The sequence below is a fragment of the Tasmannia lanceolata genome, unplaced genomic scaffold, assembly GCF_043159265.1.
Source record: "Tasmannia lanceolata isolate RefF3 unplaced genomic scaffold, GAP_Taslan_0.1 ptg000006l, whole genome shotgun sequence".
NCBI lineage: Eukaryota > Viridiplantae > Streptophyta > Magnoliopsida > Canellales > Winteraceae > Tasmannia > Tasmannia lanceolata.
The window spans coordinates 8,847,032-8,862,789 of NW_027518683.1; the positions used below are offsets into that span (position 1 = coordinate 8,847,032).

The 15,758-nt window shown below is 39.0% G+C and overlaps 1 protein-coding gene across 1 annotated transcript; it reads left to right on the plus strand.

Moving 5' to 3' along the window:
- Positions 1–3,823: 3,823 nt before the first annotated feature.
- LOC143879562 (leucine aminopeptidase 1-like) lies at positions 3,824–15,045 on the plus strand. Its single transcript, XM_077382005.1, has 10 exons — positions 3,824–4,133; positions 5,078–5,498; positions 5,671–5,865; positions 7,284–7,509; positions 8,075–8,201; positions 8,340–8,435; positions 10,002–10,079; positions 11,202–11,262; positions 13,870–14,057; positions 14,641–15,045. The coding sequence occupies exons 1-10, from the start codon at positions 3,900–3,902 to the stop codon at positions 14,767–14,769; spliced, it is 1,755 nt and encodes a 584-aa protein (XP_077238120.1). The 5' UTR covers positions 3,824–3,899; the 3' UTR covers positions 14,770–15,045.
- Positions 15,046–15,758: the final 713 nt, after the last annotated feature.

A 15,758-nucleotide genomic window follows, 5' to 3' on the forward strand; every position in this document is an offset into this window, starting at 1 on the left:
GGGTGCAACTTAGCTGCGGCTCAACCCCAACCAGATGGGTTCAACCCAATTTCACCTCTTGTTGTGTTGGCATTTCCTTGTGTTGGGTTGGATTATGGTTGAGGCCTTGGCTAAACCGATTTAATTTCGGATTGGGATAGGCATGAGGCATTGCCCGACCCGACCTGAACTGAACGAACCCCATCGTATGATTTTCAAATTCATAGGGTTTACGGTTTTTCTTTTTCTTTTTCTTTTTTACTTTTTTAATTTTTTTTGTCAAAATCCAACTTGAACCGAACCCGACTCAACCCAACCCGATTTGGAAATAGATAATTTAATTGAGTTGGGTTAGGATTGATAGATTTTAAAACTGGTTGGGTTAGGGTTGACCCCCTCGACCCGAGACTCAAGTTGGTCTGGGTTAGGGTTGAGGGAATGGTCCCTCGAGTTTTTCTCAACCCAACCTTGGGTGCACCCCTAGAACAAAAAGGATATTTGAATTCCCGTGGTCCAAATACCTCAAGATGGCAAATGTGCCGCCGGCATGGCCCGACCAAATGAGGCCCGGATAGGCCCGCGGGCCGGGCACGGCACGGCACGGAAGGGTTCATGGGCTGTGCCGGACCGGGCCAAAATCCTTGAGGCTAGGCACGACACGGCCCCCGGCCAACCGTGCCGGCCCGTGTTTTTTTTTTTTTTTGAAAATATATGTTTTGGACAAAAATACCCCCCAAACTAACCATTTGAAACAATTTTAGAGGGTATTTTTAGGTTTTTTTAAAAAAAATACATATTATAAAGGGGAACCGGGCTCGTGGGCCGTGCCGTGCAGTGCAGCCCAACCAAGCCCGGCACGGCCCGCGGCTTCATTCCGTGCATGCACGGCATGTGTCACTGTAGCTATCCGTACCGTTTGCCACCTTGACAAATACATAGGGTAGACAAAGGACGTAAATTTAATCACCATTTATATGTACCAGTGTACCACATGCGCAATTGGCAAAACTAAAGGTGACCCACTAGATCAATGGAGCCAATCACCTAAAGTGAGCCACATGAACAATGCATCAAGCACACTTTAGTGGATCCCACATGGAATGTGCGGTCGTGATCACCTGAAAGTGTGTGGACAACAACAAAAAAATCTTCATTAAATTACCAAATTGACATTCAACTCCAAAGCGGGCCATTCACCCATTAAAAAAAAGGGGTTAAATGTAGATGGTCTTACTTGGACCCAAGGGGAGGTCCATCAAGAGACAGCCAAAAGGCCAGCACTTCAAGTACACCCCACTGCCATAAAACCCAAAGATGATGGTGGATCTCACAACCCGTTAGTTCGTTACCAAGGTGGATAAAATAGTTATGGCCTAAGAAATGAGAATAAAAAGTGTTCTCCACTTTTTATTACAGTTTCGCTGTCATCTGTCTTCAAAATTTGCGATTTTACACGCAAACGCAGCATCATGCCACATAAACTATACATAAAGCGCACTCTGGTTCTTTGCTCCTTAGCCGATGAAAGGAATGCTTCGTTGGATGCCAGTGCTTCTCATTGCAATTTGGATTCTCTAGAAAGAAATGCAAGGTTGTTTAAGAATGGTGTTGAAGGAGCCAGGTTTTACTTTCTCTATGATCGTATCTCTAGTCATCTCGTGGAACAAAGATCCTTCCATGCTTCAACATGTATTCAACGACGAACTTGAAATGTTGTTGGAAGTAGATTTGCATCTCCAAGAAAAGGATGGAGGTTATTGCCCCCAGACGGTCTCCGCTAACCAGACTAGTTGAAGTTGTATTTTGACGGTTTGAGCTTGGATAACATTGGCCCAACTGCACAGGGGGCTCTTGAGAGAATATATTAACACGGCTAATTGGGCATCTTGTGGTCTTATTGGTATTAAGGATTCTAACAAATATAAAGTGAAGGTGATTCTGCAGGGTTAGAGGATTATTGATAGTACAACCTTGGGAAACCTCGCAGTGGAGGGGGGATTGCCTCAATGTGATTTCATAGTTAGATGAGAGCATCCCTCACCCTTAAAGATTTGACAACATGATTGGTGAGATTTTTGACCAATTGGAGGGCCCGTCCAAGTCGTTTTCAACACGTGTGCCGGTTGGCATTGTTGGAAATTTGAGGGTATTGTTGGTGGTAGAATCAGAAACTGAGTTGCTTCAGAGCCTGATATCACCTTCCTTCGCCCCTACCAGAGGCGCGGAAGTGTGTAAAGGGGATCTGCAAATTGCCTCCAAGTTACAATGAACCCTAGGCCCTACCCCATAAAGCCAAAGTGTTAAATGGTTGGCCTTACATTATACATAGTTTTGGTGGGAACCGTGGCCCATCCCATAAAACTTGAGGTGTAAAATGGTGGGTCCACCCATGTACGGTTGTGACGTAAAAGGTGGGACCCACCCATGCTATAATACAAATCGATGTGCCCAAATCTATCACTACCTTGTAAAATTGTGAGTTAGATGGGTTTGGCTGAGAGGGTGGGACCCACCCATAAAAGATGGGACGGAGGCAGTTTTCGAATTCTACAGCTGGGCGAGATTTTCAACGGGAGAGATTTTCTCCCATTTCCTAAGATTTTCTAAGATTTTCTCACAGATATCAAAGCAATTTTTATTTTTATAAGATTTTCTCACAGATATCAAGCCCATTTTTATGAGATTTTTAAGGGTATACTAGCATTCTTGGCCCATGCTATGCATGGGTGTAAAATGGTGGGCTCCTCCCTATCAAAATATGAGGTGAAAAAAGGTGGGCCCTACCAGATGCATGGGTTTGGCTAGAGACAATGGGGGCCACCTATACAAACATGAGGTGTGAAATGATATTGGGCCCTACGCCATAAAGCCAGAGTGTAAAATGGTTGGCCTTACCTTATACATAGTTTTGGTGGGAACCGTGGCCCATCCCATAAAACTTGACGTGTAAAATGGTGGGTCCACCCATGTATGGTTGTGAAGTAAAAATGGTGGGACCCACCCATGCTATAGTGCAAACCGATGTGCCCAAATCTATCAATACCTTGCAAAACTGTGAGTTAGCATGGATTTGGGTGAGAGGGTGGGGACCCACCCATAGAAGATGGGACGAAGGTAGTTTTCCAATTCTTTAGCTGGGCGAGATTTTCTCACAGATTTCAAACTAATTTTTATTTTTATAAGGCTTTCTCACAAATATCAAGCCGATTTTTATTAGATTTTTCAGTGGAGAGATTTTTAAAACCAACGTCTTTGTACATAATTTGGGGCGAGATTTTCATATCAAATCAATCAAGCCGAGTAAATTCAAAATGCTTAATTTTATGGGCTTAACCCTACCATTTTACCTCTCCGTATGTCACTATCTTAATTGAGGAAAGATTATTTCTGGAAAAACTTTTATAAAAAAAGGTGAATGACATTTTGGAATCCTACAGTTCTTTGTCGGCCCGTGAACAGTAAAACTCCCTTCCTCTTTATTATATATATATATGCCAAATGATGAGTGACGACTTTGATTCCACCCCCAATCCATGTTTTTTTGCTTAATAAGGATCGGATCGGATCCAATCCAACCCATAAAAATGACCTAACATTGTCATTTGGGTCCCACGATCTACACAGTTCAAGTAGCAAAGAAGGCTCGAATGATGGCTTGGGGAGTGGGATTAGCATAAAAAAAAAAGGAAAAAGGAAAAAGGAAAAAGAAAAAAGAAAAAGGAAAAAAGAAAAAAGAAAAAGAAAAAGAAAAATGGAAAACCCGAGACAAAGACAAGGATTTTTTAAAACAGTAGTAGGCTTGGATGATCAATGTATAAAAACTAAAGCATGCACGGTGCATTTTAGGGAAGTGACTGTAATATTAGTAACTAATTAAATTAATAATAAATAAATAGGAAGCCACGTAGGATTAGAGGAGGATGGCCGCTATAGCAGGCGGGGTTTGTTCGCTTCTTTGCTCTTCTTCTTCTCCCGTATATACTACTAAATTACCCCCTTCTTCCGTCCCTACTAAATTACATTCATCTCTTATCCAACCCATCTCCTTTGCCGCTCCTCTCTATTCTACTAGACGACGGGTGCGTATGGCGCACACCCTCCTTCCCCACGCCACTCTTGGCCTCACCAAGCCTGCTGCCTCTGCCATTCCCGAGGTCTCTCTTTCTCTCTCGATGGGTTTCTTATTTTTTGTTTTTTTTGTTTCTTTTTGGGTGCGTTTGTATCTGGTTTTGGTATGCATGCCGTTTGATATAAGTTCTGCATGAAGGCATTATATGTTTTTATTTTTTGGGGGGTTTTAAGTTTTTTGGATGTACTTGTTTTTTATTTCTTGGTGAGATGGATTTTGTGATCTCTGTGTCTGTGCCCTGTGTTTTGATTTTTTGGATACAGTGCTTATGTTTTCATTTTTCATTTTTCTGTTTTTTGGGGGTTTTACGTTTTTTGGAGGTACTTTTTTTTTTTTTTTTTAACTTTTATTGATGAGATGGATTGTGTGATCACTATGTCTGTGTCCTGTGTTTTGAAGTTGTTTGGATAAAGTTTTTTTTTTCTTTTTAATATTTTGTTCCTTTTGATTTGTTTAAAGTGTTTTTCTTTTGTTAATGTATGTTTGTTTTAGTCGTTTTTGATGAAATTGCTGGAGTGAGTCGGTTTTATTAAGATGTAATTTTTGGGTTTTCGGTATGGCGTTCCACTTGGGTTTTTGATTCTTTTGTGTGACTGATTTGGGTTTTCTCGGGCTCGATTTTTGTTTTAAATGGTATAGAAAAGTCGATAGTATTGTTTTCGTTGTGGTTCTTGTTAGCTAGATTTTGATGCCTTATTTGCAAGTGGTTGATAAGATCAGAGGTTTTTTAGCCAAGAATATCAAGTTTTGTTCATGTAAATTTTATTCATTTCAATAGTATTTGACTTTGTTGTGGTTTTGATTGCTATTTAGCATGTAGTTGATAGGATCTGTCGTTCTTTATCCACACATATCATTTTTTGTTCATGTAAATTTACTGTTTTCACCATCTAGACATCAGTAGTGCGTTGAAAAAATGCTGCTTTAAGCCGAATCATAAATCTTTTTCTACTTTGATTTCCACTGCAGATTGCTTTTTCTGCAAAAGAGACCGATTTTTCGGAATGGAAAGGCGACATTCTTGCAGTCGCTGTATCGGAGAAGGACGTGTCTAAGGACAGTAACTCCAAGTTTGAGAACGCGATTTTGAGAAGAATAGATAACCAGCTTAGTGGCCTTTTGGCAGAAGCATCGGCGGAGGAGGATTTCACTGGAAAAGCTGGACAGTCTACAGTTCTCAGGCTTTCCAGTTTGGGTTTCAGACGGCTTGTTTTGATTGGCCTTGGTCAAAGCAAGCCCTCAACTAATATAACCACTTATCGAGGCCTAGGTGAGGCCATTGCAGCCGCCGCCAAAGCTTCCCAAGCAAGTAAAGTGGCCATCGTTCTTGCTTCTTCTGAGGGGATTTCCTCAGATATGAAGCTCGAAACTGCTTCTGCAATTGCATCTGGTATACATTTGGTTATTCTTGAGTTTGAGATTTGCATGATCTTTTCATGATTATTTTTTTATTTTGTAAGTTTTAACTTCATTGAATAACAAAGGTGTGTGTGTTGCACCAATCTGTTATACATCTAGTTTGTTCTTGTACTTATTGTGATGGTTTCGTTTGACTACTCCAGGAACCTTGCTAGGGGTTTATGAAGATAATAGGTTTAAGTCAGAATCGAAAAAGCCATTACTTAAGTCAGTGGAGATTATTGGTCTGGGAGTTGGACCTGAGCTAGAAAATAAGCTCAAGCATGCGGCTGATATTTGCTCTGGAGTGATTCTTGGAAGGGAGCTTGTAAATGCACCAGCAAATATACTTACCCCTGGTTCGTAACAATTAACCATCTTTTATTTGTGTTTCCTGTTTTACATATCATATGACATTAGGCTCAATGGTCTCATTCTATTTTTTCCTTTCTTTTTTTTTTTTTTTGTGAAAATGGAAAGTACAAGAAAGGGAGATGAGATGTCCTGTTGCAAAACGGCTTAAAAGATTTTCGCCGATTGGGGACAAATTTCTAATTGCTGATTCCTTCCATCAACACCTTCCCTTGCTAAATGGATCCCTTCATTTCCAGGCCTTGAATGATGCCTTAATTGGGGATTAATCTCTAAACAATGATCAATGATATCTAAGGTGATTGGTGCAAGGCCGTGGTACATTTGGTTGCCCTTTAGCCTATGAAATAATGTTACTAGTCACCTTGTATCACTTAGTTGCTGGAGAGAGACTCCATGAAGGTCTGTAGTCCCATCAGTAGTGAATTAGCTTCTGCCTCATTTGAGACCGTTTATCCTATTGGCCCAGAATAAGATTTTAGTACCTCAACTAAATGGTTTCTAAAGATTCCCCAAATACCAGTGGGTCTGAGGCTATCTGCCATCCTTTCATCAACTATCAAAGTTGAGCTTAATCACATATATAGGAGGCTGCTGAAGGGATGGGGATTTATGCGTCAATCTCTTATCTGAAACTATCAATGTCCAAATGCTTATGGCAATACTAGATGGTAGCGATCTCCTGTCGATTTTAACTTTTGCCCATGGTAATAGATCATGTTTAATTTTTTTTTTTTTGAATGGAATAGAGCATGTTTAATCTCCGTTACGATCTTGCCAACAGACTTGCGTCTTTCTTGAAAGATCCATTATTAAGTTTATTGCAACCCTGCCAAGTTAAAACATATGAGATGAACGAAGGGACAGATTCCCATTAAGAAATTATGCCACTAATGTAGAATGGGAGAACCCACTTCATATCAAATAATGAAAGTAAAGCCCCCCAAATTTGGACCACTAAAGGGAAAGTGGGAAACAGCCTCTCTGCAAAGCAGGGGTAAGGCTGCGTAAATCTAGCCCTCCCCAGACCGCAATGACAGGAGCCTTGTGCACCGGGCCACCCTTTTTTTAGGTGCATTTCAATCTTCAAAGGGCAATGACCTATTAGGCAGTTTAAAGATTCCTCCGCCCTTTTGCAAAGGATGCATCTACTCACGAAACCAATTTGTTTGCTCTTGAGCCCTTACAAGTACTTATCTTTCTAGATGTCACCATCCAAAAGAACGCAATCCCCCACTGGGGGCCGGGGTCCAAATCTTAGTGTTGAAGAGTTTTCGTCATCCACAAAACATTACTGTATTCATTTCTATTTATTTGATTGATGATGTTTTCTTCATTGCTGTTTGTGATGAGAGTTAATGATGGTTCTTTTGATGACTTGAGTTGTTTGGTTCTTATGTTTCAGTGGTACTGGCAGCCGAGGCTTCAAAAATTGCTGCCAAGTACAGTGATGTTCTTACTGCAACAATATTGGATGCAGACCAATGCAAAGAATTAAAGATGGGTTCATATCTGGGTGTTGCTGCGGCATCTGCCAACCCACCTCAGTTTATCCACCTTTGTTATAAACCTCCGAATGGGCAAGTGAAATCCAAGTTGGCAATAGTTGGGAAGGGATTAACATTCGACAGGTATTCATTTCCTTTTCCAAGGGCCCACATATTCATTATTTTTTGCCGATGAAAAAATATGACAAAAAAATTATTTGTGACATCGTTAAGCAGGGAATGATTGTTTCCTCTTTCACTTTTTACATATCTTACAGAAATGCCAACTATTGCCATGTATTTTGTATCTAGGGATTAACATTCGACAGAAATGCATTTCCTTTTGTAAGGGCCCACATATCGTTATTCTTTGCCGTGGGAAAAATATGACAAAAAAACTATATATGGCGTCGTTAACCGTAGGGGGATTGTTTCCCCCTTTCACTTTTTCATAAATGCCCAACTACTACTATATATTTTGTATCTGGATTTGCTATGTGATCTGGTCTTACGCTGATCTCATTCATGCTAGCAAATTTGATTCGACTTAGCTACACATGCATTCATTGTGAAATCGATCTTGTGATTTGTGTATTTAACTGTGGAAATCATTCTATCATAATTGAATTACTCTTGCAATGAAGATAATGTGATGGCTCTCAGTTTATCTTGGGCTCTTGAATAAGCATTTGATCTTCTTTGTTATCAGTGGTGGCTACAACATTAAGACGGGGCCCGGGTGTTCAATTGAGCTTATGAAATTTGACATGGGGGGTTCTGCAGCTGCCCTAGGTGCGGCAAAAGCTCTAGGTCAAATTAAACCTCCAGGGGTAGAGGCAAGTTGGTCTTCAACCAAACAGATCTTCAACATTGGTGGAAGTTCTCACAGTTGAAAGTGACTGTGAGCGTGCTTTTTTTTTTAATGGTAACTGTGTGCATGCTTTTGACTCTGGTTAATAACTTTGTATTTCCAGGTTCATTTCGTTGTTGCTGCTTGTGAGAACATGATTAGTGGTACAGGCATGAGACCTGGAGACATAGTGACAGCTTCAAATGGAAAGACAATCGAGGTAAACTCTTTGGCTTGTATAGGGCTTCAATCTATTGAAGCTTGTCACTTTGAGTTTTGTTTGTCTGATATGCTTGCTGTTGTCTTCATATTGCTTCAAAATTATGTTCTATCTACAAAAGATGGTTACTTCCACATTAAAAAAGAAAACAAAAAGTTTACAGTCCATCTCCACGAGCTATCTAAGGGGTCTGCCTTCCATGTTATATTGAACTTCATTAATTTTTTTTTTCCAATTATTTTCCCAGAGCATAATTTGTCTTGGCATCTATTAGACTTTATATGCTTACGATTTCTCTGCGAATACCAGGCTTAACTAAAGGAAGAAATGAATCTTAGCACTGCTAATGAAGTTAATATGGAAATTCATTGGTTGCTCATGAAAACAAGCCAAAAAAATGAGTCACCTGTCACTCGCTTTCTTGCATGCCTCTTAATCCCACTCTGTGGCCTTTTATATTCGCATCATTGTACTTGTCTTCCATTTCAAAAAAAAATCATTGTACTTGTCTTCAGCTCCTTATATTTATCTTTTATTGTCTTGGTACTTTATTAAGCTTGTCATTATTGTCCTCACTCTTCTTGGAACACGCCTTTAGCTTGTAGTATTTGTCTTGGCTGATGACATAATTCTCTCTTACTCTGGAATTGATCATGGTTTTCAATCTTACAAAAAAAGCAGCTGATCTATGGCCATTATCGGTACCGGTGGCGCATGATTCCATGCAGAGACTGCTAACACAGATGAGGGAGACCTTAGTTTTGAGTCTATTGAAATGACAAACATGGTCTCAATGCTTGGTGTATGAACCACATTGAAGTGTGGTATCACTATCTCACATTGGCTAGGGATTTCGACCAATACTGTGCATTTTGCATGGCTTACTACGTATTTTAGTGAATTCCTTACTTGCCCTCTCGTACGATGCAACTTTGCAAGTGTGGCTTACGGTGTATTTCAGTGAATTCCTTACTTTCTCCACCTCACGATGCAACATTGCAAGTGTCGCATCCGCTTCTGAATTGCATGCCACATTTATTATTGTAACTTCACCAAGCAAGATTAACTTTATTCCTTATACATGATTACATCATAAGTTACTTAATGATGTTTCAAAAAGGTTCTTAAGTCCTACTTTATACTAAGTGAAACAAGAGTCGAGGATTAACATTATGTAAAACTTGATGCTAGGTATTTTTCTGTTCCATTCTAAGTATTTCTATAAATGATCTTGTTTTTACAGCTTGCTCTTATTAAAAAAAAATTTATAACTTCTTAGATGATCAGATTTTTTATTTTAGATGGTCAATTTTAAACATCTATAATTGATGTTCAATAGAATGGCTACTGGAGATAGTCAGATGCCCAGGACTAATATTGATAATGGCCTTAGTCTCTGGTTAATGAGTACTTTGTACATGACATTGCCATGCATCCCTATTATTTTAAGGGACTCATTGAATGTTAGAGTTGTTATCTAACATTTTCAAGAGCCAGATTTTCTATTTGAAGATTTCACCACTTGCATATTTAAGCATAGTTGTCTGCCATTTTTCTATATTGCAGGTCAATAACACTGATGCAGAAGGTAGACTTACCCTTGCAGATGCTTTGGTTTATGCTTGCAAACAAGGGGCTCAGAAGGTATGTGCCACATTCAAAAGCATGATACTATATTGTGTTTCAGGAACCAACTAGAATCTCTTAATTCTTTTGAATCCATGACACATGGTTGGTTTCATGTATTTTTGCAATTTATTTATGGAATTAACTTGGAGAATAATGTAATATTAACGTGACTTATGTAGTCATTAAAAAAAAAACGTGACTTATGTAGTGTTAACTGAACGTGTGTCCATGGCGCCAAATGTGAAGCATCATCAACTGTCTTGGCATGACAACCTTCAAAAATTCGGACAAAGAGGACACAGTTTGTAAATCAAAAAGGGATAATGATGAAAATAATAAAAATTAAATCGAAATGTAATTGGAAAAGTATTAGTTTATATCCTATTCGTTGTTGAGTAGAAAACTATCTTAACTGACAAATTGATTAATTGCGACAAACATTAATTATCATGCATTGACAATTTCAAGAGATTGTAACCTACATGAATATGCTATCGACTGGGCTGCTTTGAACTATAAGGAAATGATACAAGTTAATGCAAAAAACCATCCTAAAAAAAAACTGAAGGCATGAAATATCGTAACCAAAATCGTCACAACAACTCAACTCAACTCAACTAAGCCTTTGTCCCAAACTAGTTGGGGTCGGCTAATGAATCCTTTAGAAAATTTTCATGAAGAATGTGAAAGGATCTACCGGGCTCAAATTGACTATGTCTAATCCTGACACTAGTTGGGTTCGTCTACATGGATCATTTTCTTCCATTCTATCCTATCCAAGGTCATGTTCTTTGTAATGTTCCTAGCCCTCAAGTCTTTCCTCACTGTTTCTACCCAAGTTGTTTTCGGTCTAAAATCCTCACTGTTATCCAAGGTCATGAAATATTGTAACCAAAATCCTCACAAGTGAAGAAAAAAAATTTATGATACATGAGCCTGTTGGCTTGCAGAGAAATTAAAAAAAGGAAAAAAAAGCCCTGGATCAAAAAAAAAAAAAACCTGGAGCCTTTGCAGTTTATGTTGGAGATGTTTCTTTTTGTACCCTTTGCTCATCACTGGCATGAGCAAAGGGCAGTTTATTTTGATTGTATCATGGTTTGGAATCTTCTTTACGCTTTTCTTTACTGTTGCCTGCAGATAGTTGATCTTGCAACTCTAACTGGGGCGTGTGTAGTTGCCCTTGGGCCCAGTATTGCAGGTATACTGCTATTACAGATTATGTGTATGATTTTTGTTTCTGCACCTTAGAATTGTTGTTTACATTTTTCTAGACATGCCAAATTCTTTTTTTTGTTTGAAAGACTGTTTGGTTTCGACAAATTAAGGATTGACATGCCAAATTCATGGCACATGATTCTGAGCCATTATGCTGAAAATGATTCATTTTTTCTTCATCAACACCTGTCGTAGTGGGTTCTACCATGAAAAGCTGAGAGAAACAAAAAAAAAATGTATAAAAACATTGTTTATGAAGAAACATTAACTACGTATTTTTTAGCACCACATGCTCTACTCAACTCAACTCAACTCAACTCAACTAGGCCTTTGTCCCAAACTAGTTGGGGTCGGCTAATGAATCCTTCAGAAAATATGAGCACCACATACTATTGTATAATTAAATTTTAGTTCTTTTGAAGGCTTAAAATTTCTGAATACCAAAGAGAAACCTTTATTAGCATCCCAATCAAAGATGTAGCTGGATTAAAAAAAGGGCGGCCCAGTGCACGAGGCTCCCTCCATTGCGGGGTCTGGGGAGGGATAGATGTACTTACCCTTGCTTTGCAGAGAGGTTGTTTCTGTGACTCGAACCCGTGACCATCATAGATGTAGCTGGATACATTAAAAAAAATTGGATTTTTCATTTTTATTTTCTAACTTGTTCCCTTTGGATACTTCTGATTATCAGTATTGCTTCCTTTTATTTATTTCAAATTCTCCATTCGTGTGGAATTTTGCAATAAGTCATTCTCCTTGGTGTTGTATTTGCTTCTTGCTACTGAAAATCCATGGCATGCATGACCCCCAAAGGGTCATGCATGATTCCAAATAGACTTGATTTAAACTATTGTTTTGTTCCTGATTGAAATGCCCTTGTTGTCATTCCTATATATATATTTTTTTGATATTTTAAACTTGATTTAAACTATTTTTCATTACTTTATTCAAATAAAGACGGCATTTCGTGAATGTGGAGCTTGCTGACTCACCTTTTTGGGCATCATCAGATTCCACTTCTGCATTTATGAACCATGGATTCGACCTTTAACTGCTTAATCATGAGGCCACAATGCTTAAATCTGGTTGGTGTAGTGAAACCTTATCTCTAACATCATCTCATACATTGACCGCCTTCTTTCAAGATTATTTCGCTTCCAAGTGAGTCCTGCTAGAGTATGAGCTATACACTGTTGCATGTGACCCTCTAGTTTGAAACCTTTCCATAACAAAATCACAGAAGGAATCTTGTGTTCTTTCTTTTGTGATTTTAAACTCAAGGTTTGTTATGCTCGGCTGATATAGACTTGCAACATAGAAAGGAAAAAGGAAAGGAAAAGGAAGAAAAACTTAACTAAGGGTGACACAAAGATACCCCACTCCACAACAACCTCAAGGAGATATCACTTAATAAAGAATTTTGGCCCACGACTAAACCAACTCTATTGACCCCTCACTTGCTAGATTGTCCTCCATATCGTTTGGACTCTTTGTTATCCACAACTCTACTCAACTCAATTCAACTAAGCCTTTGTCCCAAACTAGTTGGGGTCGGCTAATGGATCCTTTCGAGAATTTTCATGAAGAACGCGAAAGAATATACCCAGCTCAAATTGCACTCTTTGTTATGCGCTTAAAAGAAATAATTAATTCTCTCACTACACTCACAGCCTCCAAAATTAAATTAATAATATATACGCACTTGGGAAAGCCTTCGATGCTCATGGTATTGAATTAGCTGAGCCACCCTCCACCCTCAAGGGCCCTCTGATATTTACAACACACACACAGGTGTGTGTGTGTGTGTGTGTGTGTGTGTGTGTCTATATATATACATATGAGAGAACATTTCCTACACACTTGTGTAGGTAAGTTACCTACACACTACCTTAAAATACAGTGGGGGCCCACATTGTTTGGGTGATCCAAACCATTCATTTGAATGGTCCTCACATAGATAGGGTGTCCACAAAAAATCAGATCCATAGGATCATCCTAACTATTCAAACTATGGAGGCAAAAAATGGACTAATTTGTGAAGGTTTATACACGTCCATTTTACCTCCACAAATCGTAGGGTTGGGATGATCCTATGGATCTGATTTTCTGTGGACACCCTATCTATGTGAGGACCATTCAAATGAATTGTTTGGATCACCCAAACAATGTGGGCCCCCACTGTATTTTAAGGTAGTGTGTAGGTAACTTACCTACACAAGTGTGTAGGAAATGTTCTCTCTCTCTCTCTCTCTCTCTCTCTCTCTATATATATATATATATATATATATATATATATATATATATATATATATATATATATAAAGGGATTTGTTGGCGTCCATTGCACAAGGCATTTTGAGGATGGCCTGTTGCATGTGAGAGCAGCCACATCATGAATTAAGACAAAATCTGCTGAAAAGTGTGTGGCTGCTCTCACATGCAACAGGCCATCCGCGAAATGCCTTCTGCAGGACGCTAGCAAATCCCATATATGTATGTATGTATGCATGCAAGTATATGATTAAATATTCGTGAAATGTTGAGTCCTTATTGGTTTGATTTGATGCTAACAACCCTTTACATCACACAGGAGTTTTCACACCCAGTGATGACCTAGCAAAGGAGATCTTTGCGGCTTCAGAAATCACTGGTGAGAAGTTCTGGAGGATGCCATTAGAAGAAAGCTATTGGGAGTCAATGAAATCGGGAGTAGCTGATATGGTTAACACTGGAGCTCGTCAAGGTGGTGCTATCACTGCTGCTCTATTCTTGAACCAGGTTTGGACTTATATCTTCTTTTCTTTCTTTTACACTTTTGAATGTGGAGGAAGACATGTACCGTGGACCACACACTTCCCCGAGTACCATACCATTAGATTTTGGTGTGGTAAATTCTCCTCAGTCATCATCAATTCCTACCAATCAAAATCAATAGCTGAAAGCGCATAGCTTATTGTACTAGCATAGCTTTATTGAGTTCGGGCTTGTTTTTTGATCCGTCAATGCTGAGGCTGATGGGTTGGCTTCTGGTGTTGTTTCCGGATGTGCTCTTGAGATGTTTGTCATCTTCCCTCTCAAGGGATGGATTTTTTTTATTATTGCTTTTTTTTTCTGCATGTAGGCCTTTGACTGTATCGGTCGTAGGTCTCTGTTCCCTTATATTTCTCCTTAATTAATAATATTTCACCATGAAAAAAAAATTAAATGATCCGAATCTATGAAGCCCATCATGGGTGGCAGTGTCATTGTATTTAAGTCAATTCTCTGTCCCTTTGTTCTAGTCTCCCTATCAAGTATTTCTCCAATTCAAATTTGGGCTTATTAATAATTTGAAACTGAAAACCAACCTATACTTTTGCAGTTTGTTGATGAGAAGGTTCAGTGGCTGCATATAGACATGGCTGGACCTGTATGGAGCGAAAAGAAACGATGTGCGACAGGATTTGGGGTTTCCACACTGGTGGAATGGGTTCTGAAAAATTCATCTTAGCTCAGATGGAAATTCTCTGATTGGACTGCAGTCTCCTTTTTAAGTAATAGAAACTGAACCACATCAGCTGGGTTTATGCGATACTCAAATTCAATGGGGTAACATTAAGATGCGATGAAGAGGAAATGGAGAAACATTCAGTAGATGCATGGTATTGTTTACATCATATGAGAACTGTTGAAAATTATTCATCATAGCGTATTGCCAGTAATGTCTCTGTTCATCATGATTTTGACTACAGAAATGCCGTAAATGTTAGGATTGATTTTCTTTCTAGAGTGACCCATCTTCATATGTGGAAATGGATGTACCTTAGATGCATGTGCTTTATGGCTGTTTCTATTGCTTAAATGCACATATGAAACGTAAAGCACATGCATACAGTGCATTAGAGTCCAAGACAGTCTTCTTCTTCTTCGTCTTCTTCTGTAGTTGAACTGTTGTTGGCACTTCATTCATCTTGACCCGTTTCAGGGGAAAAAAGAAGAATACATTTGCATTCTAGTTGGCTGTTAAAGGCTGTTTTGATCCCCGAGAACCTATCACAACCAGTCGGTAGAGTGACGGGTGTCATAATCAATGCGGGGGGGGGGGAATCTAACGAGAAAATGGCATGCCCTGTGCACAAACATTTTTCAGCCCGCTCAAGTGTTCCCATTTTATATAAGAAATAGATAAGACCTTTTATTTTTATTTCTGAGTTGTCCCATGATCAGTTTTGGAGTCAAAATCAATACTCAAAATCCAAAACGAACAGGGCCTTGTTAACCCCTTCTCCTATATATTTTCTTCATGTCTCAGGGAGAATAGGAAGATTCCCATTTCCCATAATTTGCACCAATAAAAATGACAGTCCAGTGTTTTGGCAGTGACAGAGAGGGAGAGAAGGGAGGGAGAGCGATGTTATTCCTTCTAGTTAAGAGAGATTGCATTTGCTAGATGTAATGCACATATATATCTGATCTGTTCATCAAGTGAGTTCTATCATT